Source organism: Gadus morhua, chromosome 19, assembly GCF_902167405.1.
Source record: "Gadus morhua chromosome 19, gadMor3.0, whole genome shotgun sequence".
Taxonomy (NCBI): Eukaryota; Metazoa; Chordata; class Actinopteri; order Gadiformes; family Gadidae; genus Gadus; species Gadus morhua.
The window spans coordinates 14,399,344-14,414,977 of record NC_044066.1 but is presented as its reverse complement, the minus strand read 5'-3'; the positions used below and the strand labels follow the sequence as shown (position 1 = coordinate 14,414,977).

Genomic DNA, 15,634 nt, shown 5'->3' with positions numbered 1-15,634 from the left:
AACACGGATATGTTGAGTTTGTCTTATATTTTAATTTATTTTTGTTGAAACTATAGCGGCCGAAATTATACTATGGCATACGCCATAGTCCCGTCAATGTGTGGCAAACACTGTATGCAACAGTAGACCAGAGTAGTTAATATCATCAGTTAACGTTTCAAACTGAGGAGTACAATTGTTAATTGTTGTAAAATGTTTAATGTAACCCGAACAAATATTATATATTTTTAATTTAAATCATTTTGTTATTGCAATGTTCTCCTTTTGCGTGGTAAGTAAAGCTAGGTAACCCTTTAAAAAATCATAACAGAATAATTTATATGTTGATCTATTTGTTATATGTTGTCGTTTGGAGGCTTTAAAAGGTTTGTTCGTCTGAAGTCCACGTTTGCAGACAACATGAAAAAAAGTTAATTTTTGTAAAATGATTTGTTTTTACCCGGACATGTGACCTTTGTGCCTGGATAAGTGAAATCTAAATCCTTTTCCAAAGGAAAAGTGCCTCAAAAAGTGAATGTCGATCCCTGCTTTATTCACAAACTATTTAATGTTTATCATGAGGAGCCAAGTTTCATGACTAAGTCAAAAGTGTCAGGAGATATGCTTTTCAAAGTTTGCATTTTGGACGATTGCAAGAGCGACACCATTGGCCCAATAAGTGAAAAATTTCATCCACACTCTCTGTTGCAACCACCTTGTCTAGGGGTAGTGAGGGCTGTCACAGATGAAAAATGGCTGGGTTATGGACGGCAGATGAGCGAGAGGTTGAGGAATTATAATGACCTGGAATAACAGATGATGGGGAAAGTGGGTTTACTGAACCATAATTTATTGAAAATAAATAAATAAATAAAGTAAGACAGCACAAAACGTGAAACAGGTTCTTGGGACTCATGTATTGCCAAAGAAAATAACCAAACAAAACAGATTTAATTTGTTCATGGCAAGAGAATCATGATAGACCAGCGATGTTCCAAGCACTTGGACGGCACACCTCTTCCAACTTTTCTCCCTTTCTTCCACTAGCTCTTCTTTGCAGGACACACCTGAGTCAGGACGAGATTGATCATGTTCTTGACGATGTCCGGGGGCGGGTGTAGATTGTGGGGGCTATGATGGGCTAAGGTCATCTCCCAGGCGTCCACAAACACAACAGCCAGGCCCATGAACATGTTCCTGAGAACCCTGTCGAGATGCAGCGAGAACCAGTCGCTGTGGTTCAGGCTAATCTCCTTATTCAGGGCCCTTAAATTAGCCGAGCGGATGACCACCAGGGTGCCGGGGCCCCGGGCCAGGAGCCGTTCCAGCGCCCGGCGGATGTGCCGCATGCGGCGTATGTATACCTCCACGGGGTAGGGGCTGAAGTGGGCCCAGAGGCTGAGGGCCACCACGGTGTTGGGGCCTCCAGGCAAGCGGTCCAGCTCGTTGGCCACGTAGCGGAGCTCGCTGGCGATGATGGTGGGGAAGCCGATGGGTACGTTGTGACTGCGGTACTTCAACAGGATGTTGTGTTTACAGTCCACCGCCATGAAGGGCCCTGTCCACGATGTGCTGCGCAGGTTGAACTCTTTGGTTTGTAGGAGAGACGGAATGAACGAGCGCATTGGAAATGATCAATGGGACATGAGGAATGGCCACAGAATCGTTGGCACAGAGAGAAGGGTGTCGGTGCTCACCTGGTACAAACGCTCTGAGGTACTCAAACCACTGCCTCATCGTGGAGTCTCCGTACATATTCATCACCTTGCCAGTCAGGCACTGGGTGATCGATTTGGCGTCAAACTGGCGAACAGGTGTTCCATCGAATAACCTCCAGGAGCCTTTGTAGTAATACCCAGAAGGATTGTACTGGACCGGCCCTGGCTCGATGCTGCGGTTTCGTAACTCTGGGTCATCTAGGATATGAGAATGACACAAATGTCACAAGATGAAATACATACAAGTGGGCACCACCACCACATAAGCAACCTCCTCCATTAAGCGTAGCAATGATTGTGTACCTATCTTCTTTGGAAGTACATCTATCCGATCAGGTCCTGACGCATGGATGACAACTTTGATGTTTACACGGCTGTGAGTAATAAAAAAAACAAGGATAAAGAACATTTCCAAAGTTATAAATGAAGGATAAAGCAGGGTTCAGCGCCTGACCTCTGAAAGAGCAGCGCTTCTTTGTTGGTGACGAGGTCCTTCTTGTAGCCTCCCTTGAAATGGTTGATCCTGGTGTCACAGCTCAGCCGCTTGGGCTTCAAGCAGTACCAGGGCTCCCCGGTGTGGAGGTCTGTGTAGTTGCACAGCGGCTCCTGCGGCCGATTGTGCGGCAGGCACATGTTGCACACGGTGTTCTCAGACAGCTTGCCCGAGCGAAACAGACTCCGGAAGAAGAAGCGGTCGGACCGCTGCTCCCGGAGCCGCTGCAGCACGGCCACCGCCTCGCTGGAGTGCACCATGGTGATAGTTACCTGGGCCGGACCCTCCCACAGCAGGGGGAACAGCGCAGAGTAGGAGCCGTTGAGGTGGTCAACCACCGTGCCCGCCACTCCTGCCCCCAGCTTCGGGGAGTGCAGCCGTGCCACCAGGAAGTCCCCCCCGTAGTGCTTGGGACGGCCCTGGAAGTCCTGCATCTGGACCAGGGCCTCAAGCTGGTCCCCCACACACCGCTCTCTCCCGCCCTTGGAGGGCAGAATGGTGAACAGGCTGTGGACGGGGTCACTGGTCTGGTTGAGGGACGTGGGGGCGGGGGGCTTGGGCCAGACGATGGCGTCGAGGAGGGCGCGGTCCTCCAGGGCTTCGTCGGGGGTGGGCTCCAGGTGGCTGCAGATGGTGTGGTTCTTGTACGGAGCGAGGGGTCCCTTCTGGGCTAAGGCAGGGTGGCTGCTGTTCTGGGGCTGAAAATGCATAGACGCGGTGTTGTAGCTCAGGTTCTGAGGAGGGCGAGAAGGGAGGTCCGGTTTAAAGTGAGGCTGACTGTGGCATTGGATAGTTGTCTTGATAACTAAGGCACAAAACAATATATATATACATAAACTCAGCACAAAAAGTAAGGAAATTTGTTTGGTTGATTATTTCTCTGTGGTACTAATGCTTTTTGGCAATAAATCTCATTCCGTTGGAAAGCCTGTTTAGTTCCCTATTTGATTTCAAGATTTATGGTAGCACTTTATATTAAGATACACATATTCACCATTAACTAGGTGCTTACCCATTAGTAACATACTGGCCCTTTTTAGTCATTATTAGACACATATTAATACCTTATTCTATCTAACCTTATTTTACCCTTACTACATTAATTAAGATTTCACCAAATATAACCTCCTAATTACTGTCTAATTACTGTAAATAAAGCCGTTATTGGATATGAGTAACAATGATAATAACCAAGGCATCATTGGGGCCCTGTAAAGGGCCAATAGCACAAGAACAGTCATTCCCTCTTATTGCTTTGAATTAGTATAGTCTATTCTTATGGAATACAACGCAAAACTACAAGTGGTAATATTACCTGTATTAACTATTAATTAAGTCTTAATAGACTTAATTAATAGTTAATAGTCTTGTCATCTATAATTTGTTTATAATTTATAATTTAATCTATAAACAAACTATAATTTATTCTTAATTTTCATTGCTATTTGCAATGTATATCGAATTGTAAATATAACCCACTATACTAAGAGATGTCCACTTCTTACTTTCATTTTATTGTATTGTATTGCATTTATTTATTTATTTATAATCTTTAGTTAGCTTGTATGGTATTTATATTTATATTGTATGGAGCACCTGGAACAACAATGGAACAACAATTTCCCCCCGGGGATCAATAAAGAATTTCTGATTCTGATCTGATTCTGATCTGGTCACCCTAGACAGGCATGTCTAGGGTGACCATGTCATGTCTGTCTGTGCGCTCCGAACGTTTGTTCTCCACGGCAGATAACATCGTTAACAAAAAGAGAGCCGCACCTGATCCGGATCATGTTGATAGACTGGTTTTCCTAGCTAACAAATTAAAGGAATTAATTTATTGACATTATAGGCGTTACTCTTGCTGCCGTCTCCTGTTTAGTTGGCAGGTTATTTTTGCGCTGTGAAGTTCTAATTCAGTTTTCTTTTTCGCTCATTGCATAGCCAATTTTCTTGTTATGCATAGTGGCATTTCATATTGATTAGTTGATAGACTATTTCCAAGGTTATGGTTCGATATCTGTTCCAACTTAATTTTTCTCAAAAGTGTCAGGCCTACTCTGCATAACGCGTTGAGTGCCCTAAAAAGTGCTATAAATTAAAAGAATGGCGTTTATTAAGGTGTATTTTGTATGTATATTCAGTAGGGCCAGCAGCAAGTTGCAATACAAATATAATTAAGGAAAGCAAATTGGATTATTCGACCTAAAAGCCCACTGATTCACTAGGGAATTGTAGTATTAAGCTAAATGTCACTTGGTAACACACCCAATATGACCAATGCAACACTAACCTCCAGAGTGAGAATGTTGCGCAACAGGAAGATGAGACCAGAGAGTGCGAGGAGAAAGAAGATGAGGGCACGCCTGGACAGAAGTCGACTCACGGGGTCCCCCTTCGGTTGCCCAGTGTTAGCTGCCGCTTCGTGTTTATCGGTCAACATGGTGGTTGTGATGGTTGTAGGGTTAGAGCCTGTTTATGTGTCCAAATAAACAGGAAGTGCTGCTAGATGGTTTTGTTACCTGTCAATGACATCAGGGCCCATTAGCACAACATTTTTCTTTCAAATTCAGGTTGGGAATCATTTGAATATTGGTACATTCAACCGTGCTCTGTGACCAAGTTTCTTTTGTTGAGTAGCATTGACAAATTCATAATCTTAATATTATTTTAATATCATATTTAATGCATTTGCCATGTTTGAGTTTTTGGGTGAAGTAGTGGATTGTTTTGTGATCCAAGAATTTCTATGAAAGCAATATAACTCTTGCCCTCCCCTTGGATTTCTGTCACTGGTAAACAAACCCCCCAGTTATGAGCCCGACCCAAGCACGTTCCGTCCTTTATCTTATTTCAAGATCTCATGAAACGTAACTAGGTAGCCTTCTCCAACATTCAGGTTGAGAGCCCTTACCCCCCTCGGTCTCTTTCGTAGTATTACTATTTTGTGCACAATTCAGTGTTAAGTTTCATCCTGATTGTAAAGATCAGGGGCCGTATTCACAAAGGATCTTAGGGCTTAAAGTAGGTCCTAACTGGCGAATTTATGAGTAACTCCTAAAAATAATGGGCGTGACACTCTTACATTTTGGACTCCTAACTTTTATTACTAAGAGCAATTCACAAAGTATTTTAGGCCTCAAAGTAGCACCTAAGTCTAGGAGAGCTTAAAAGTCCTCAAGAGGACTCCCCACTCAGTAATACCTATTCACAAAGAATCGTAAAATGGCTGGAGACAATGGAAGACTGTGTTAATGAAGAGATATAGGCTAAATCGTGAGGGTATTAAACTTGTTGTGGAGTTGGTGCGGGATGCAATAACATCCCCGACAAACAGGAATAATCCGATTAGTCCCGAAATAAAATGTTTGGCAACACTACGTTATTTAGCAACAGGGAAAATGCAACTTTGCAATGCCGACGATTTAGGAATATCGCAACCATCAGTCAGCTGTGCCATAAACCAAACTATCAACGCGCACTCTAGACCACATATCATCCAACAGTTTATCCGGTTTCCTTTGGACATTCAACAATTACACAGGAGGATCAAAGCCAACTTCATGGCAGTTGCAGGTATGCCAGGTGTTGTCGGTGCTATTGACGAGACGCACGTAAAAATAGTGTTTGTCAATAGGAAGAAGGTGCATTCCATCAACACGCAGGTTGTTTTTGATGCAAATTTTAACATAGCCTGCTGGATGTTGTTGCAAAGTGGCCTGGAGCTACCCATGATTCGCGCATTTAAATGGAGAGCGGTCTGAGGCAGCTTTTTGAGAGGCACCATGTAGGAGTTGGGTGTCACTTGCTGGGTGACAGTGGCTATCCCTGCAAGACGTGGCTCTTGACACCCTACCTCAATCCACAACCGGGAGCACAGTTAAAGTATAACATGTAAGTGATTGCACAGATTACGCTCAGTCCTATGCGTATAACCAGGGCCGTAGCACCAAATCCTGGGCCCCTATACTATAGGTACTGATGGGCCCCCCTGCGCCAGGTTGTTGACGGGGGTGGGGGGGTAAAAAAAAAAAAGGTAAAATGTTTTTTTTTTTTTGTTTTTTTTTATTGTTTACCGTTTTCCTCCATATACGTTAGAGCACACAAACATACACGAAATGTTGTGGAGAGAGGAATTGGGCAGATGAAACGTCGGTTTCATGTCCTCCACGGCTAAATACGCCTCAGCCCTCGACATTAACGGTTGCCGCTTGCCCGGGGCAGGTAAACTCTGTGATCGTGCATATAAAATGTGACGTGTAGTTGCCCGTTCGGGCAAGTGATTTTTTTTCTTTGAAAATACACTAAATTGACAAAATAAACGTCCTATATCGCGGAAGCGGAGCTTTCTACAGCGCTGTGCTGCGGTTTTCGGCCAAACAGAAAAGAAGAATCGTAACAATAATTTCCCCCGTCACCTCCGGGCTCCGGCGTACGACAACCGCTACAAATAAGTCACGTTATGTTCCTTCAGCCTCCGAAAACTGGCCAAGTGCCGGGTAAATGTAACGCAAATAAAAGAAAGACACCTGAAAACGAGACCCCGGGCCCGTCGGGATACGAAACTAAAAGGCAAAGGAACTTTTTAATAAGTTGGATTGAGAATTTTCCGTGGGTCCGTCATGACAAGGAAAAGGACGAGATGTTTTGCTTTACCTGCCGGGAGTTTCCGACAAAAGCAGACACGTAAGTAGAAACACAATTCACTATCCCCTTCCTATTTTAACAATAGCCTATTTAATTAGGGCGAGTTTTATCGGGAGTAACGTCACATTAGTGTCTGTCTGTCTGCCTGCGCACTGTTCAATTGTGATGAAAGAGAAATGAGTCCTCCAGTAAATAGGACGCACCTTAGCTACGACTTGGCAACGGGAGGTATTCTAGTCCGCTCAGCAATGAGCCGGAGAGCTAACGTTATGCATTGTACATAATCATAATTCGAAATTCGTCCCAGCCTTTATACCACAGATTCTCTAGGCGGGTCTATAGCACATAACCGCCTTGTCCGATTACAGTTTAATTCATATTTCACAATTTATCAGCTCTCGTTTTGAAGACCGAATCACCGCGCCATTCGTTTCAATGGGAATCGCGACGGTCTATACTTTCAACATAAAGTGTACAGATATTTATAATTTGAAATTCGTCCCAGCCTTTATACCACAGACTATACTATAGGGTCTATATCATATAAGTAAGGGATAATGCAGGGCCGGCGCCATAGGCATAGGCGAACTTAGCGACAGTAGCCGCGTTTACATGGCAGATCTATGCCGCATAGAAATCTATGCGGCATAGATCTGTTCCTAAAATGTGTTCCGAATGTACTGTATACATGGCAGTAACAAAAGTGTCCGTTATGTCTCTCCCACACACCTGACACGTCTCTGGACCGGCGGCGACATAATGAGTGTCTTATCACTATCGGGGATTTTAAATTTGATTTTAATGAAAGCACAGCAGGAGAGAGCTTTTCTCTGCCTGCTCCTTCAATTAAGGAGGAGGAGGACAGCGCAGCAACGTAAATTTCTCGTCAGATCTTTATATTTACCCTATGCTCCGCCGCAAACAAGAGGAATTTGGATGCGAGTCCGCAGCCAAGACTGGTGGGAGAGAGTGGTCTTACGGGAATTTAGTGACCAGGAATCCTCGAAGGTCCAATTGCGCACTACTGCAGCTGCCATCTCTCTAAGTTAAGAAGTATTTTAACGTTCACCCTGCAAAAGTACTAGTAGTAGCCTACTAATTTACAGTTACCTCGGACGCGCGCGGACACCTCATTAATAAACACCCATGTCCCGTCGCTTAGCAACCGGACACGCTTACCGGACTACTTTTACGGAGTGATAACAAAGACGTGAATCAGGCAATAAATCCACTTTCCTTGACAGCGGTGAAGTTCGGTGTGCTTAAAAGTACCGACGGAGCTCAGTGAACTACTGCGGCTGCTCTAAGTTAAACCCCAATCTATGCGGAATAAGTGTATACATGGCGATTTAAAATGGACTACACCACCTATTCTATTCGGCATAGAATCTATGCCGAACAGATAATTGTATTCCGAATGAGGCGTATACATGACCATTTTCTATGCCGCATAGAAATCTATGCGGCATAGATGTGTCCATGTAAACGCGGCTACTGTGTACCAACGTAGTTATCACACATTTTATACTTCACTGTGTGACTGGGTTGTTACAATTACAGTAAAGGAATTATATTCTATATATAAAAAACAACTGCCCATTTACTGTCATACATTCTGATGGGTCACAGACTTCAGTGTAAAACTGTAACCATTTAGTTCAATCTTATTTTTTGTCAAGGCTTAATTATTAACCATGTTGATGTTCTTATTGCAGTACATCCTCTCTATATATTGGCACAAAGTCCTTCCGGCACAATATTTTAGAGGCTCATGGCAAGAGCAAAAGGCACGAGCACTGTGCCGTTGCCGCCAGAGGAACAGAAGCACCCATGCCAGCTGTCATCGAAGGACTGCAAAAGATGGATGACGCTCTGCGTCTAAAAATGACGAACATTATGCATGCAGCATATTATGTAGCAAAACAAGAAGTGCCCTTTACCCACTTTTCATCCCTTAATGGCCTGATCAACAGGACTGGAGGAAGTCTTCCAGGCTGTTACCAGTCTGACAAAGCCTGTGCTAGGTATGCAACAGCACTTATTACCAACGTTTCCAATCCTTCTTGGCTTAACATTTATTTACTAAACAAAGAATGTCATCCCATGTAAAATAAAATACACTTCTGTCCAATTTTCAGGTTCATCGTAGACATTTACGATGTGGAGAGGGAAAAGTTGCTGGATAAAATTAAAAAAGCCATATACTTTTCAATTCTCATTGATGGGGCAACAGACAGCGCTACATTAGAGAATGAACTCATTTATGTTCGCTTTCTAGCAACGGATGGGCCAGTCAATGCCTACTTGTCTATCCAAGACGTTAAACATGGCAATGCAAATGGCATCCTGGATGCCATCCATGCAGGTACTATAGGGATTAAATGAAATACTGCTGATGAATCGAAATTTCTCCTTTTAAGCTATCTGTTTCATAAAATACCTTTGTATATGAAATATGCTAATCAAATAAAATTGCCTTGCATAATGTTTATCTAATGATTTACATTTTTCTTTTTTTGTTCAGCTTTTGAGGAAGCTGGCATTATTGATTGGAAGGAGAAATTAGTTGGGTTTGGCAGCGATGGGGCAGCTGTGAATGTGGGCTGCAGAAATGGCGTTGCAGCGCTTCTGCAGAAGGAACTCAACCACCCCCTCATCTCAATCCACTGTGTTGCCCATAGATTAGAGCTTGGCATCGTAAAGGCAATTAAAACCCACAAAAAGATGGAGCAAATGCAGACAATGCTAAAAAACCTGTACGATCAGTACCACTACTCCCCCAAGGCTGTCAGAGAGCTCAGAATGATTGCAGAGGCACTTGAAGAAAAGGTGTTGAAGCAGTCAAATCTACATGGCGCCCGCTGGCTTCCCTATGTGCATCGTGCAATCAAGGTCAGAATTTTAGTAAATTATTAAACATAACCTGTTGAGTTAATCCTCTTGTTTATAATTTGACCAATAGAAAATAGTGCAATACAGTCATGATAATATCTTTTACAGATTGTGTGTGACAGCTATCCTGTACTGATTGCACATTTTGAAGACATGGCGTCTGTGGAGAGGTTCCCTAAGCCTTCAGCTGCAGTTCTCGGCTGAAAATGAGAGGTTCAGGCAGTGTGGTGTCGATGAGATGAGGGAGATGGCCACGTTCTATCAGGAGCTATTGAGAAAAGCTGGCATTGAAGTTGATGAGGTTTTAGCTGAGTACAACCACTACAAGATCTTTGCCAAGGGACGAGCAGCAGTGCCGATGAGGGAGCTCTTCATGAGTGTCTTGCAGTCAGGTGTGAATATAGAGTGTAGAATGTGTGACAGATTAGTAAAGTGCCAAATCATATAATTTATCTTAGGAGACTTTTCATATAGAGCAGTTCAACACTGTTCATCTTTAAATATTATTTTAAAAAACAAGTGGGAGTCAGGTGTGTGACAAATGTTTTGAGACAAGTTGTTTAGTATTTTCTATGGTTAATTTCTTTTAATTTATATGAAATTCTCATTTCTGTGTTTCAGAGGAAAGGCGAGAACGCTTCAAGAGCTTGGCCCCCCTCATGGAGGTGTACCTGATCCTGCCAGTAAACACGGCAGTGTGTGAGCGGGGCTTTTCTACAATGAAGAGAGTGAAGACTGACTGGAGGTCGAGTCTTTCCTCTCTTCAGCTGCAGAGACTGATGTTCCTGTCAGTGGAGGGCCCTCCACTGGATAAGTTTAATGCCGAAGCTGCAGTTCACAGGTGGTGGACAACCTGCCAAAGACAGCGTCGGCCAGGGTTCAACCCCTGGGAGTATAGGCAGGGCTCAGAGAATGAAACGGAAATTTGAAGCCCTAGTCCACAATTCTGTTTTGCCAAAGTTAATCTACACTGTTCATTGTCTTTTTGTATTTTTTTTTCCATCACAAACGGTTATGTATTTTAAGTAAAGACCGCGAGTTCAAGCTGGTCTCACCATGCTAGGTTTCCTCGGTTCAGAGAATGAAATACATTTTGAGGCCCTTTCTTCTGTTGGGCTGACAGGTGGTTTGACAGCTTTGCAGACCATAATTGTTATGTTTTGTATTTGTATTTACATTATAATAAATTATTATAAAATCAAACAAATACCTGTTTTATACATTTTCTTAATAGGCCGACGTTTTCCATTTTGGGCAAGTACATTTTGCCATCGGGCAAGTAAAACAATACAGCCACTTGTCCTTCGGGCAAGTGGCTTAAAATGCTTAATGTCAAGGCCTGCGCCTCACCCCAGAGAGGGCAAGCACAGTCATCACTGTATGTGCATTCTACACAACCTCTGCAAGCGGAGGGACATTCTACAGCCAGACGATAATGATGACGGCGATGATGAAGAGGACGATGACCACGATGTTGATGGCGATTAACATGACAATGAATTTGGCCGTGTGGAACCGAGTGGACTGGGATTTAGGGATCACTTTGTGAATACACATTTTAGGTAAACACCCTGGCACAAATCAGTGAACACACATTTGCGTAGTTCATAACATTTATTTTCTTTCAATTTTTCAATTGTACGTATTTTTATTGTTTGCTTTCTCTCCCTCTCTCTCTCTCTCTCTCGAACGTGCAGGCTACAACGTCATTAGTCTGCACAAACTTGTCATCATGCGTGTATTCTGCTAACTGCACTATAACTACTTAATAGGAATTCATTTCTAGCCTAGGCTATTTCCTTGTTTTTCTGTGATTTAGTGGGCTCGTCTGAACAACCAATCACCGAACTGACCGCTAATAAACTTGTGCACGAGAATTGACGTAAACCATAGCAACGGTGCGTCACTCTTAGGTCACTCTTTGTGATTCATCCTTAGTAAGAGTAGGTCTCAGCGGGGGGAATGCCAGCAACCGGAAGGGGAGGAGTCGCGGCCAAATCCGACGCTAGGCAATAGACGCTGTCCACTTCCGTTCAGCCAGACTACTTATTTATAGATCGTTCTTTTGGTATGTTTTCAACAAGGTTGGTTAAGCACAGTAGAAGGAGACCTTGGAGACTCTATGCATTTATATTTCAATAACAGTATAAAATCAAATAGAGATTACCTTAGTCTTACATGAAGAAGAAAAAATTCATCAGATGCTGATCTGCTGCTGGAGGGAGCCGGCCACTTGCGTTCTTCTTCCTTTCCTACTTCTTTGTCGTCTCGCTCTGCCTTACGTGTTCTTATAGTAGTTGTACTGGATATCCGACATTCATCAGGAGGATTAAGTAGGCGTGTGCATCAACACGCCTACTCCACATCACCTCGTCGACCTCACCCTTCAACACATACCAGCTGTGCCGCTCTCCGTTTGGGACTTATTCATGCAGTCGCATTGGAGCTTATTGAATGTCAGTTTTTGCCCATAGAAGGCAAATCCGTAAAACATAGACTATTAAACAATAGTCCCGGACCTCGGAGATGATCAGAACAGCCGGTCAGGTGAAATTGATTGATCAACAGAATAGCAATAGTCTTATTTTATATGCCAGAGACCTGCGTGCAGTTGTTAGATTGCACGTAACATCTTTGCATATTTAGTCTTCTTTTTCTCGACTATCCAGCATTCTCTCAGCATTCCCTTAATTAATGGCATCTGTGCGCAAAGACGGGTGGGATTTCCGACGCTCCTTTTACAGTAAACCACTTCACAATGAATGTTCAAATAACCCCCAGAGTTCAGTGCCCATCAGTCCCAACATTTATAAACAGAAACGTCCAAGCGTGATTTGGGTCAGTCGGGATTTTGGGAGAGACTGGTGAAGGGCCTATGTCTTGTGCCAATGATCCACAGCGATTGAGGGTCGACTATCCCCAATGGCGAATGTCAGTGTAGGACACTAAAGCGCATGAAACTAAGAAATAATCACATTAATTAATTTAAGTACAATGATAATAGTAATGACATTTCTATTAATGACCTCATGTCGGAATGGCGGGACATTTGAAAAAAAGTAAAGTACCTCAACTCTGACAATGGATACAGAAATTGTCGGAGTGGTCAGTCCGCCAATAGAGAAGAGTAACAACAAACATGAGGAGAGGAATTCAGCAGCAATTGGTTTCCCTTGGGCAAGTCATAACTGTTCTTTCATTGAAGTTATCATTGGCTATTTTAACTTCCATCCGTAAACAAAGAAATAGAGAAATCACAATGTACAAAGCGGTAGCAAGGGAACTACGAGGAGGACGTTGAGTGCCTTACGTATGGGAGAGCACAATAGGATAATGACGTTACACGTTGATGTCGGCAGGGTTTCTATGGCCGGTCGTTCTCCGGATTTGGAAAGACTGTCAGTCCTGTGTGTTCAAAAATCACTACGTCACAGCTGCTTCGTAAAGTGTGTTTCCATCTCCCATTTTGCGAATTTACTCTCTTTCACATTTCTCAAAAACCTCCTCAAGCGAGCGGATAAACCTTTTTGCGAATTAGAGGATTTTAATGCGAATTTTGGTGTTTCCATCACCGTTTACTGATTCGATACTTTAAAGTTCGCATAAAATCAGGGGGATGGAAAAGCACCTAATGTCAGGCTGGGGCTATATCGGAATGGAAGGTGGTCCCCGCTGGACCGCTGGCTCTGCGACTACTTACCAATCCATGTGACCGGATGCTGTCGTCCCTCTCAGTGGTTCAGGATCCCTGCTGTTTCCTTCTTCTGATAAACCTGTGTTGTAGGGTGGTGGATTTGCCTTGCAATGTGGTGATTCTACCCCTTTACCAACCCCACTAACCATTTCCCTTGCTGTCTTTTCTCTCTGCCTCCATAGCTCTCCATCTTTTCTGAACAATGGCAATACTATACTATAGGGCCCGACCGATTTATCGGCCTGCCGATTTAATCGGCCGATTATAGCCTTTTTGAAAATAATCGGCATCGGCCAAAAAGACGCCGATTACAACCGATTTTTTTTTTTATTTTTAAATGTTATTGCGGTTAGTATCCTGCAGATTGCGCTCCTACTCGCCTTGCTAACTAACAACTTTAGCTGGAGTAAAAAAGAGGAGATTGAATTTTACCGTACAACATGAAAGCACGCTCGCTCAGGCAACTGCGCGCTCACCTCACCAATGTACACAGGACGCGTTGTTTGAGCATGTTGTGCCTGTTTTTCTTTAGGTCCCAGGCCATGTTAATTTGTTATACTGTAGACTCTAACGGTGAGACCATACTGCTCAGCACGCACGTGTTAGTCACTGCTAACGAGCGCAGCACATTAGGAGTTAGTTGTTATTTTACATTTTACATTACACTCATTTTTGACTGTAAATGTATTCTAAAACACTCAAAGGTTCTGCATTCAATTCACATATTCGTCAAAAGTGTTTAAAGTATATTTAAGGTATCAAAAACTACGTTTCATATGCTTTTTTTTTTTTTTTTTTTTTTTTTTTTAATCGGCCGATTAAATCGTAATCGTAATTTTTCTCTGAAAATAATCGGCATCGGCATCGGCACTCAAAAATCAATATCGGTCGGGCCTTACTATACTATCTCTTTCCCTTTTCACTAGGGCCTTCTTTCCTTTTTTCTTATGCTTGTAGTTTTTTATCATTACTTCCATCTCCCCACACAGTACTGAATCGAACGTTCCCTCTTTTGGCCATATTGTGCCTGATTAGCTATTCCGTCCCCCATTTTTCTGAGATCTCCTTTATCTCAGCTCTATTTAACACATATTTTTCAACCCAATATTTCTACTGATGTTGACAGCATGGTTGTTTACCTATGTATGCCGGTTTTCCTGCTTAAACATATGAACTTATTATTATTTTTGAATTTTATTGACCATTTTACATAGCACTTCTGACTAATACCGCCCCAAGAGGCGCTTTTTCAGAAAAAACAAGAATAAACCTTCTGACTTGGCAGGCCCTGTCATCAGAGAGGGTATTGTCAGTTTAAACTATCAATAACAGTTCAGGAAAACAGAAATCACCTTGACAAGAGGAACTCCTGTGTGAAGAAGGTGTTTGTGGATTATAGTTCAGAATTTAACACCATAGTCCCCTCTAGACTCGAAAGCAAGCTCAGGGGCCGAGGGGGTTCGACATATTTCATCAACACCGTTACAACCCACCTGTCAAGGGGATAGTGGGGGAGGTCAGGGATGTAAAAGGCTGGGTTATGGAAGGTAGATGAGCAAGTGGTTGGTGAATAACAATGAGCTGGAAACAACAGATAATGGTGAAAGTGTGTTTACTCAGCCATCAGAGACCAGGTGAACATAAAACACAAAAGTAGGACACCGCAAGACATGCAACAGGGTCTTGGAACTCGTGTATTGTCAAAGAAAATAACCAAACAAAACAGCTAAACTAGCAGCTAACAAAGGAAGGCGAAGCGCTCGAGCTGCTAAGTAGACCATACGTGAAGTTACCTTCTCCACCCTAAACTAATCCAAAAGTACAGTTTCAAGTGACACTCCTGACCTGCAAGGTGGCAGCAAAGAATTGACAAAAGGATCAGGCTAACAGGAACACACGGTTCACTATAGACGCTGGTAGGGGGGAGAGGGGAATATATATATATATATATATTAGAGCTGTCAAGCGATTAAAATATTTAATCGTGATTAATCGCATTAATGTCATAGTTAACTCTAATCGCGATTAATCGCAAATTCTTTTTCTATGCTAAATATCCCTTGATTTATTTGTCCCATAATTCTTCTCATTTTAATTCTCTTATCAACATGGTGAAGTGCATCGGCTTGCCTTGTGCCAATGATTTTTTATTGATAACAACATTGGCATATACACTGATCAAAACAGGACGATACAAAAAAAGAGCCTATA

The 15,634-nt window shown here is 42.9% G+C and overlaps 3 protein-coding genes across 4 annotated transcripts; 2 read left to right on the top strand and 1 right to left on the bottom strand.

The window, feature by feature from the left end:
- Nucleotides 1-252: 252 nt before the first annotated feature.
- Nucleotides 253-11,996, bottom strand: LOC115532260 (NXPE family member 3-like). 2 transcript variants are annotated; one of them, XM_030341919.1, is made up of 6 exons: nt 11,897-11,996; nt 4,484-4,712; nt 2,152-2,888; nt 2,001-2,071; nt 1,677-1,895; nt 253-1,567 (listed from the first exon to the last, which is right to left on the bottom strand). In XM_030341919.1, the coding sequence occupies exons 2-6, from the start codon at nt 4,631-4,633 to the stop codon at nt 1,023-1,025; spliced, it is 1,722 nt and encodes a 573-aa protein (XP_030197779.1). In that variant the 5' UTR covers nt 4,634-4,712; nt 11,897-11,996; the 3' UTR covers nt 253-1,022. The 2 variants fall into 2 exon arrangements, with proteins under 2 accessions (XP_030197779.1, XP_030197778.1); XM_030341918.1 differs by having other exon boundaries at nt 254-1,567; nt 2,152-2,924; nt 11,897-11,992.
- On the top strand, nt 8,220-9,753 carry LOC115532649 (zinc finger protein 862-like). Its single transcript, XM_030342521.1, has 3 exons — nt 8,220-8,861; nt 8,976-9,202; nt 9,362-9,753. The coding sequence occupies exons 1-3, from the start codon at nt 8,668-8,670 to the stop codon at nt 9,751-9,753; spliced, it is 813 nt and encodes a 270-aa protein (XP_030198381.1). The 5' UTR covers nt 8,220-8,667.
- Nucleotides 9,679-10,932, top strand: LOC115532270 (zinc finger protein 862-like). The gene is made up of 3 exons (XM_030341936.1): nt 9,679-9,729; nt 9,838-10,121; nt 10,351-10,932. The coding sequence occupies exons 2-3, from the start codon at nt 9,968-9,970 to the stop codon at nt 10,656-10,658; spliced, it is 462 nt and encodes a 153-aa protein (XP_030197796.1). The 5' UTR covers nt 9,679-9,729; nt 9,838-9,967; the 3' UTR covers nt 10,659-10,932.
- Nucleotides 11,997-15,634: the final 3,638 nt, after the last annotated feature.

Bases quoted from the DNA above. Each gene is read 5' to 3' on its own strand.
- LOC115532260 (XM_030341918.1), bottom strand. From the start codon at position 4,633: ATGTTGACCGATAAACACGAAGCGGCAGCTAACACTGGGCAACCGAAG. The intron at 2,072-2,151 runs GTCAGGCGCTGA...TATTACTCACAG, and splicing joins GAAGCGCTGCTCTTTCAGAG to CCGTGTAAACATCAAAGTTG. The intron at 1,568-1,676 runs GTGAGCACCGAC...TACAAACCAAAG, and splicing joins CCTCAGAGCGTTTGTACCAG to AGTTCAACCTGCGCAGCACA.
- LOC115532270 (XM_030341936.1), top strand. From the start codon at position 9,968: ATGAGGGAGATGGCCACGTTCTATCAGGAGCTATTGAGAAAAGCTGGC. The intron at 10,122-10,350 runs GTGTGAATATAG...TCTGTGTTTCAG, and splicing joins CATGAGTGTCTTGCAGTCAG to AGGAAAGGCGAGAACGCTTC.
- LOC115532649 (XM_030342521.1), top strand. From the start codon at position 8,668: ATGCCAGCTGTCATCGAAGGACTGCAAAAGATGGATGACGCTCTGCGT. The intron at 8,862-8,975 runs GTATGCAACAGC...TCCAATTTTCAG, and splicing joins TCTGACAAAGCCTGTGCTAG to GTTCATCGTAGACATTTACG. The intron at 9,203-9,361 runs GTACTATAGGGA...TTTTTTGTTCAG, and splicing joins CCTGGATGCCATCCATGCAG to CTTTTGAGGAAGCTGGCATT.